Source organism: Theropithecus gelada, chromosome 16 (assembly GCF_003255815.1).
Source record: "Theropithecus gelada isolate Dixy chromosome 16, Tgel_1.0, whole genome shotgun sequence".
NCBI classification, from domain to species: domain Eukaryota; kingdom Metazoa; phylum Chordata; class Mammalia; order Primates; family Cercopithecidae; genus Theropithecus; species Theropithecus gelada.
This window is the reverse complement of record NC_037684.1, coordinates 28,939,752-28,949,971: the sequence shown is the minus strand read 5'-3', so window position 1 is coordinate 28,949,971 and position 10,220 is coordinate 28,939,752. Positions and strand designations below refer to the sequence as shown.

The 10,220-nt window shown below is 40.9% G+C and overlaps 1 protein-coding gene across 1 annotated transcript; it reads left to right on the top strand.

The window, feature by feature from the left end:
- Positions 1–333: 333 nt before the first annotated feature.
- Positions 334–9,925, top strand: KRT20 (keratin 20). The gene is made up of 8 exons (XM_025362366.1): positions 334–781; positions 2,895–2,977; positions 5,101–5,257; positions 5,610–5,771; positions 5,946–6,071; positions 7,517–7,737; positions 8,452–8,489; positions 9,410–9,925. The coding sequence occupies exons 1-8, from the start codon at positions 392–394 to the stop codon at positions 9,505–9,507; spliced, it is 1,275 nt and encodes a 424-aa protein (XP_025218151.1). The 5' UTR covers positions 334–391; the 3' UTR covers positions 9,508–9,925.
- Positions 9,926–10,220: the final 295 nt, after the last annotated feature.

The window sequence follows — 10,220 nt, the reverse complement described above, 5'->3', positions numbered from 1 at the left end:
CATGAGGATTATAAATATTCTTTATGTGTATGTTAGGATGAAAAAAACCTGCCAAGGCAGGTGCATGGGCTAAAAGAACACACCTTCCTGTTTCCTTTTGTTACCTGTTTAATTTAAAAAAAAAAAAAAAGTTGCCCCTGATAAAAGCCTCCAATAAATGCCTCTAGTGCTATTTTCTGGAATTGAATTAAACATATTAACATATTGTTATACAAAGGGGGGGGGCGTGGAAGCAAGGCAAGGTGGACCGTGGTGCCAATCCTAGTGACATGTCAGCAGAGGAGGAGTTTCTTGCCTGTGGACTTCATAAAAGGCTAGCTCAACACCCTCCATGAGACACACTCTGCCCCAACCATCCTGAAGCTACAGGTGCTCCCTCCTGGAATCTGCAATGGATTTCAGTCGCAGAAGCTTCCACAGAAGCCTCAGCAACTCCTTGCAGGCCTCTGTAGTCAGTACAGCGGGCACGCAGCGCCTCGGGATGACACCCAGCGTTTATGGGGGTGCTGGAGGCCGAGGCATCCGCATCTCCAACTCCAGACACACGGTGAACTATGGGAGCGACCTCACCGGCGGCGGGGACCTGTTTGTTGGCAATGAGAAAATGGCCATGCAGAACCTAAATGACCGTCTAGCGAGCTACCTAGAAAAGGTGCGGACCCTGGAGCAGTCCAACTCCAGACTTGAAGTACAGATCAAGCAGTGGTACGAAACCAACGCCCCGAGGGCTGGTCGTGACTACAGCGCGTATTACAAACAAATTGAAGAACTGCGAAATCAGGTGAGAGATGACGCCTGTGTTTCCTAGTCTGTGTTTAGCTGAAAGTTAAATCAAGAGGTTATCTATGTTAGGCAGGTCCAAATGGACGTTGTAAAGCCAATTAGGCTAAAATGTTACATCTACAAAAATTCTTTCATCTACCTTTAGACTGTATAACAGGATGACCTTAAATCATGCTATTTTTAATGCTTAATATAATTATATACAAAATATGAACATTTTATCCTCCGGAATAAAATAAATCTTTGTCACAGCTTACCACATCAGGGCTAAATGTATAGTGAGCAATCTTTCTGAAAAGGGCTAAAAATTAATTATGTGATAAATCTCTCTTAGTTTTTCATCTAGTCCTCAAGTTTTGAAACCCCAGTCAATTCAAAGACTTTTCTCCTTTTATTTAAGTAAATATTATAAGGTATGACCATTAGAATACTGTACTGCAGATTTAAATAACAAAGTGATTCTGGGTGGAAACAGTGTGGCAGGAATATGGGTCTTAATGATGCCTGGATTTTTAAGTGCCCTGTTTAATAACATGACCATCAGCATCAAGCAGTTCAGAAACTAATTCTACAGTAATAAAATATTCTATTGCCCCCAATTCATGTTTATTGCAATCATATCACAACCTCCTCCTATGTCATCAAAAAAAGGGTGGAGCTCTGTATTTTATCAGTTGCATGGAATAGAAGCAGAAGACTTTGCTCCTAATTGAACATTTCATATATGACACAGAGCACTTGCTTCGAATTAAAGTTCTTACCTAATCCAGAAAAGTGTTCACTGTCATTTCTGTGTTAAGATTCATACTCCTTTAGAGTAAAGCCCATTTACTTACCAGCAAGTCTATTTTTCTTGAGTTGTGCTAAACATCAGAGCAATTTGATTCGGACTCTATGGGAAGTTGCTTTGGAATTTTAGAAACTATGGGCGTGTGAAGCAATGGTATTTAAACTGCCCTTCCGGAATAAAGTTCCTCCTTCTTAGGCTCTCACTAAAAATGTTCGAACCACACCTGTCTCATGTTTCTGACTCTACTTTGGCTCATCTCAAATACACAGGCACAGGCCATCCGTTCCATTGAGCTGGACAGTCCCATCCGTAGGGAGCAGCCCTCTCCAAAACTGGATCCATTGAAAGAGAAATGTCATTGCAACATCCTCTGCAAGTAGATTTTTCATCTATATGCATCCATCATGCATTTAGTTCTTTTATGTATCATGTTCTTTCATTCAGCCAATACTGAATGACACTAACTAGGTGCTGGGCACCATGCTAGGCACTGAGGAATAGTATGGTGGACACAATGTGATTTATGAGGAAACAGGGATGGACAGAGGGACCAGCACACAGAGGGATAATGAGAGCACAGGCAGATCATCCAGTTCAGTTTTGAGAGCATCTGTGAAGGCTCCTTTGAAGCAATGTTGTCGAACCTGAGACATGAGGGAGGAATGGGAGCTCACCAGACCAGGGGGGCTAAAAGAAACGTTATAAGCCGAAACATCAAAGGCGAGGCACTCAGTAAGTTCTGATGACTCAAGTTAAGTTAAATTCTCCTTCTGTAAAATCACAAGAAAGTAGACCAAACCCTGGGGCATCTAGGGTTGCATTTTATGACTCTATTATGTTAAACACCCATGTCATTATTTTTTCTATATTTTCTTGTAGAAATGCTTGAAATAAACATCATTTTTTACATAATAGTCACTGCAGCTGGAGATAAACTAAATCCTTGTAAACACCTATCCATTTGAAAATGTCATTCTTGGTTGGGCGTGGTGGCTCACGCCTGTAATCCCAGCATTTTGGGAGGCCGAGGTGGGTGGATCACCTGAGGTCAGGAGTTCAACACCAGCCTGGCCAACATGGCAAAACCCCATCTCTACTAAAAATGCAAAAATTAGCCAGGCATGGTGGTGGATGCTTGTAACCCCAGCTACTCGGGAGGCTGAGGCAGGAGAACCGCTTGAACCTGGGAGGCAGAGGTTACAGTGAGCCAAGATCGCACCATTGCACTCCAGCCTGGGCAACAGAGCAAGATTCTGTCTAAATAAATAAATAAATAAATTTTTAAAAAAGAAAATGTCATTCTTTCTCATGTATTTTCCAGATTAAGGATGCTCAACTGCAAAATGCTCGATGTGTCCTGCAAATTGATAATGCTAAACTGGCTGCTGAGGACTTCAGACTGAAGTAGGTTCCCTAATATGTGGCAAAAGTTTCTGAAAAAGAATTCCTTTAGTAGTCCTTCCAGATAATCAGCTTTCCATATCATTGTTGGTAAAGGAACCACGGTTCAATGTTTCCAGAATCCTGAAGCCTAAAGGAGGTTAGAAGCTACGTGTTAGAAGCTAGCCCAGCACTCAGGGATGACCTTCTCTCTCTTGATCCCCTGGCATGTAACTGAACACCTCCAGTAACTACTATTCTCCTTTGTTATTACCGGTTGCTAAGTTTTTTTTTTTTAGTAACCTGGTATCTACCTTTTAACCCACTAAACCTAATTCTGCCCTTTGGAGTAATAAGAAAGCAATTTACAATTCTCCTTCTCCCTAAGTGCCTTTCTGTTATCTAAAGAGAGTCTTAAGTCTACCCTTGGTGATTCTCCAAGTAATTCTCCATGTTCATTCAAGTACCTGCAAGTGTATGGCCCAAGTTCCAGGGGTAACTCTTGATGATTTCTGGTTTGCCAGTGTTTTACAGGATGGTCTGGCCAACCAAAGAATCAGGACCAATCTATAATAATTAACCGGGTGTGGTGGCACATGTCTGTAATCCCAGCTACTTGGGAGGCTGAGACAGGAGAATCACTTGAACCTGGGAGGCGGAGATTTCAGTGAGCCGAGATCATGACATTGCACTCCAGCCTGGGTGACAGAGTGAGACCTTGTCTCAAAAAAAAAGAAAAAATTGTGTTTACTTTCTCTGTAGTCATCACACCACATGTGACCAGAGCTGTTCCTTACAAACAGCTTCCACACTAGAGCATCTTCATCCTGAATTTGTACAATGCATTAACACCAAAAAGCCTTTTGTGGTTAGAAGAGTAGCCTTTTAATGCTCCAAGAGATTAACTAGAAGGAAATAGGAAATCAAATCCAAAGATTAAAGCAGTAAAGGTGCATTAGTTACAATTTTACCTAGCACTGAGTGTCCCATTGCATTGTCACTTTTTAAAGCTGGATATTTTAGGAAATTGGGCAGGGCGTGGTGGCTAATGCCTGTAATCCAGCACTTTGAGAGGCTGAGGCAGGCGGTTTGCTTGAGTCCTGGAGTTTGAGAACAGCTTGGGCAACATGGCGAAACCACGTCTCTACACAAAAATACAAAAAAAGTAGCTGGGCGTGGTGGCATACACCTGTGGTCCCAGCTACTTGGGAGGCTAAGGTGAGAGGATTGCTTGAGCCCAGGAGGTTGAGGCTGCAGGGAGCCATGATCGCATCACTGTATTCCAGCCTGGGTGACAGAGTGGTACCCTGTCTCAAATACACACACACACACACACACATATATACATATAGTGAGAGAGACAGAGAGTGTATGTAAGATTGTAGAGGAGGATGTAGAGCTGTTTGAGATAAGTCACTTTGGATGCCTTAGTTCACAAAGTTATAAAAATAAATTGATCATGTACATTCATTAAGTAAAAGTATTTAATATCAATAATGAGAACCCTTTGCCAACACAATAATTAACACAATTTAATTTCTTGTAAGATAAATTCTAGAATTTAGAAGTGCTCAAAATTATTTCAGATTGCCTTTTTCCAGTCACTCCAAATTATAGAGATTATATTATTGAGCAAATTGTCTGATTCCTAGGTTCTTTTTTTTTTTTTTTTTTTTTTTTTTTTTTTATCTTGGGAGACGGAGTCTCGCTCTGTCGCCCAGGCTGGAGTGCAGTGGCCGGATCTCAGCTCACTGCAAGCTCCGCCTCCCGGGTTTAGCCATTCTCCTGCCTCAGCCTCCCGAGTAGCTGGGACTACAGGCGCCCGCCACTTCGCCCGGCTAGTTTTTTGTATTTTTTAGTAGAGACGGGGTTTCACTGTGTTAGCCAGGATGGTCTCGATCTCCTGACCTCGTGATCCACCCGTCTCGGCCTCCCAAAGTGCTGGGATTACAGGCTTGAGCCACCGCGCCCGGCTGATTCCTAGGTTCTTATGTACATTTCATGAATGTATAAAGGCAGACATTATAAAGTATTGAAATTGATCTCCTCATAAGCCACATTTAAAAACCTATCTCATTATATTAGATTCTCTCTCTTATAATGGCTACAGAAGGACCAGTTATCTCTGTATACTAATTAATTCCCAGGTATGAGACTGAGAGGGGAATACGCCTAACAGTGGAAGCTGATTTCCAAGGCCTGAATAAGGTCTTTGATGACCTAACCCTACATAAAACAGATTTGGAGATTCAAGTTGAAGAACTGAATAAAGACCTAGCTCTCCTCAAAAAAGAGCATCAGGAGGTAAGAAAATATTCAGAAGTGGTATTGGAAATGATAGAATGGTTCTATATAATAATAATAATAGGAGGAGCAGGAGAAACAGGAGAAGGGGGAAGAGTTGGTGGTGGTAATGACAGAGATGATGATGATGACAATAGTGATACAAGCCCCGCCTTCTTTTCATAATGTTGTTGTAGGTTAAATGACTTAGAGCAGTACCTGGACCACAATAAGCCCAACACAAGTTATTATTTTATTTCTTTTTTACTCATTGCCAATGAAAGAGGTCATGAGACTTCTTATGTCTTTTCTGCCCAACCTTATCTGAGAATGTGCTTCAGACTAAAATCAATCAGAATTTTCACTTTCATAGGAAGTCGATGGTCTATACAAGCATCTGGGCAACACTGTCAATGTGGAGGTTGATGCTGCTCCAGGCCTGAACCTTGGTGCCATCATGAATGAAATGAGGCAGAAGTATGAAGTCATGGCCCAGAAGAACCTTCAAGAGGCCAAAGAACAGTTTGAGAGACAGGTAACTGCACAATTGTAAAGTGTGAGCAAATGTGTAGAAGCTTTCCTCCAGAAAGAGATAACTCAGTTTCTTCTTCATTTGTTCATTCTTTCTTTCTCTTTCTGTCTTTTCTTTCTTATTTCCATCCCTCAACTGTTTTTTTTTTTTTTTTTTTCCACTCTCGGCACTTTGTAGACTGAAGTTCTGCAGCAACAGGTCACAGTGAACACTGAAGAATTAAAAGGAACTGAGGTTGAACTAACAGAGCTGAGACGCACCTCCCAGAGCCTCGAGATAGACCTCCAGTCCCATCTCAGCATGGTAAAGCACATCTAACTTCTCTTTCTCAATCCAGTATGTGTTTACCAAGGTCCTCTGTTAGGAACTTAGAAATGCAAAGACCTACAAGAAATAACCCTTCCCCTTGCAGAGCTGGCAGGGAAAGAGGCCGAACAACTGATTATAATCAAAGGACAGAGAGAAATCGAGGAAAGGGCAATGTACTGCATGTATGCAGAGGAAAGAGTAAATCTGGAAGATTTCACAGGGAAAGTGGCATTTAAACCAGATATTTTTATAACTTTTAAGTTCAGGGGTAATATGCAGATTTATGATATAGTTAAACTTGTGTCATGGGGGTTTGTTGTACAGGTTATTTCATCACTCAGGTATTAAGCCTAATACCCATTTGTTATTTTTCCTGATCCTCTCCCTCCTCCTACCCTCCAGCCTCTGTTAGGCCCCCGTGTCTGCTATTCCCCTGTATGTGTCCATTATACCAGATCTTAAAATTTAAGATACAATTTTAAGCTGGAGAATGAACTAGAGACATTCCAGGCCAAGCAAACCAGCCAGCCCACGACAAATTATGCTGTGGTAACCAGAATCCCTCAAACCACAGTGGCCTGCAGCCACAATACTACATCCATCATGACATTTCCTTTCCAAGGGCAAGGCTAAAGGGGTAGGCCCTACCTAGGACAAGCCAGTGTTCTGGCAGAAAGAAAAGAGCAATGGTTGGGCCACTTGATAGCTCTTAAAGCTTCTCCTTAGAAAAAGCATTTGTCCTTTGGGAGGCCAAGGCAGGAGGATCACTTGAGGTCAGGAGTTCGAGACCAGCCTGGCCAATATGGTGAAACTCCATCTCTACTAAAGATACAAAAATAAGCTGGGCATGATGGTGTGTGCCTATAATCACAGCTACTGGAGGCTGAGGCAGGAGAATCGCTTGATCCCAGGAGGCAGAGGTTGCAGTGAGCCGAGATCGCACTACTGCACTCCAGCCTGGGGAACAGAGCAAGACTCCGTCTCAAAAAAAAAAAAGAAAAAGAAAAGGCATTTGTCAGTTTGACCGGCATTTCATTAACCAAAGAGAGTCACATGACCCAGCCAGGTGTCAATGGATTAAAGGAATCTAATCCTGCAACTGAGAAATGCCACAGATCACACGGCCAGGTCTGATGAAGGAGTGAGAGGTATAACATCTTCACATGGTGGGGAAGCAAATATTGAGAACAATTCTACAATGTGCTGCACTGAGAGAACAGTGGGTGCAAAGCTACAAGCAAAGAAAAACCCCAAGAGCTAATGATCCTAGCTGGCTGGCTGAGGTTGCCTAGTTGGGAAGAGTGGGAGATGGAGCTAGAAATACACACCATGCCCACAGTGATGAACTGCAGAGACCCTTCTCAAAATAAATTAAAATTGACCCATCTCTTGAATCAAGTCCTTAGACAAGAAATGCCCTATTTTTCTTGTGCTCATAGAAAGAGTCTTTGGAGCACACCCTAGAGGAGACCAAAGCCCGTTACAGCAGCCAGTTAGCCAACCTCCAGTCGCTGTTGAGCTCTCTGGAGGCCCAACTGATGCAGATTCGGAGTGACATGGAACGCCAGAACAATGAATACCATATCCTTCTTGACATAAAGACTCGGCTTGAGCAGGAAATTGCTACTTACCGCCGCCTTCTGGAAGGAGAAGACGTAAGGTAAGGCTCTTAGAATCAAGGAATAGGTGTCAATGTCTGTATGCACTTCTATTTTAATGTCCCTGTCACTCATTACCCAGCACCAATGCAATCCCTAGGACAGAAGTAATTATACTCACACGCGCCTCACCACCACCACCAAAACGAAAATATACCAAAAAGTAGACACACGCCCAAAATATCAAGTACAGCCTTGAGATCATGTGATAGGACTGAGTTAGAAGATAATTCTCCAAATGATAGATTATGCTGATATTAATTTTCATCATTAATATATAATTGAAGGCATAACAGCCTTTTGGAAATTCTAATTGAGAGCTCATGAATTAGAAAATAAGTTGCTGAGGTCCACGGGAGCCAGAATCATCAGTGTGGCAGCAGCAACTGTCTTCAGATACCATACCTAAGAATATCAACAAGAGAACACAAGATTTAAACTTCCATTGTAATTTTGTTACTTTAATTAGAGGAACTTCTTAGCTTATATTAAACTGGTCAGTTTTAAAGCTATGTATTTTTCAAGTTAAAAAGTAAAACGCTCAAGTTTGCAATAACAAGCAATGTAAAAGGGAAAGATACATGAAAGCATTAAAACACATTCACTTGGACTTTGAAATATAAAAAACAAGAGTGCATTCCATTTTCAAAACAGCAATAATCCTTTTTTCTGTTTCTTTTTTCTTCTTTTCATTAAAAAAAAACAAAACAAAACAGAACTACAGAGTATCAGTTAAGCACCCTGGAAGAGAGAGGTAAGTTCTAAATTTTTGCACATTTTCTATGACACTCAGCTGCTGTCCAATAACTATCTCCCATGGATAAAAAGTAAAGTGAGGCTGTTTCAGTCTGTTTTCTGCTCCTGTAATGGAATACCTGAGACTGAATAATTTACAAACAATAGAAGTTTACTTGGCTCACAGTTCTGGAGGCCAGAAAGTCCAATATCAAGGTGCCAACATCTGGTGAGGGCCTTCTTGCTGCGTCATCCCATGGTAGAAAGTAGAAGCACAAAAGAGTGTGCATGAGAGCCAGAGAGAAAAAGAAGGCTGATCTTGCTTTTATAACTAGCCCACTCTCACAATAACTAACCCATTCCCATGGTAACCACATTAATCCATCCATGAGGGCAGAGCCCTCATCATCTAATCACCTCTTACTAGGCCCCACCTCCCAACACTGTTACATTGGGGATTAAGTTTTCCACACATGAACTCTAGGGAACACATTCAAACCATAGCAAAGGCCAATTCTCAAAAGAGCAGATATGACACCAGGGATTCTAAAAATCTTGTACATGGCATAAAGAAACCCTCTATGTGGGAACTTGGGCACACTCCTCAGAACGGGGTGATTTTCTTGGCCTGTGCTATTGCTATCTTGAGACATCTGAGATCCTGAAAAGGAAAAACACGACAAAATCTGAATTCCACTTAAATTCAAGATCATTTATTTCTTGAATTTATAAGAGTAGGATATTTGTAAATTTGGGGAGAAGCACATTTTCTGTATCTATTTATAAAATGGACTTAAGATTTTTTGAGAAAGAGGATGGGTTTAACATATTTTTCTAAAAGAAGGAAATAAGTAAAAAGAATAATAATTTAAAGTTGAATATTATAAATCAGTAGAGTCATGTGCCTGAATTAACATTTAATGTTTAATATGAATTCAGATATAAAGAAAACCAGGAAGATTAAGACAGTCGTGCAAGAAGTAGTGGATGGCAAGGTCGTGTCATCTGAAGTCAAAGAGGTGGAAGAAAGTATCTAAATGGCTACCAGAAGGAGATGCTGCTGAGGTTTTGAAAGAAATGAGGCTATAATCTTATCTGCTCCCTGCAAGAAATCGGCCATAAGAAAGCACTATTAATACTTTGCAGTGATTAGAAGGGGTGGGGTGGGGGAAATCCTATTTATCAGACTCTGTAATTGAATATAAATATTTTACTCAGAGGAGCTGCAAATTGCCTGCAAAAATGAAATCCAATGAGCACTAGAATATTTAAAACATCATTACTGCCATCTTTATCATGAAGCACATCAATTACAAGCTATAGACCACCTAATATCAATTTGTAGGTAATGTTCCTGAAAATTGCAATACATTTCAATTATACTAAATCTCACAAAGTAGAGGAATCTATGCAAATTGCAAATAAACTGGTTTCTAATTTTTTCCTATTTCTGAATTGTAAAACCCCCTTTGGGAGTCCCTGGTTTCTTATTGAGCCAATTTCTTGGTTAATCTCATTGATTTTTCAGCATCAGTACAACTCTACAACCTTTGAGCTATCTCTGCTTTTTCCCATTGTTTCTACTGCCTTTTAAAAGTCTACACAGCTCTTTGAATAATTTGAGAGTCAAATTCAATCACAAATGCAGAGCAGAATAAGAGTGAAGTACACTATACTTAAAATGGAAATAGATTTAAAACATTACCGAAACCCTTCTCAAGGCAAAATGTGTCTCCTTTCGATAGTAAGC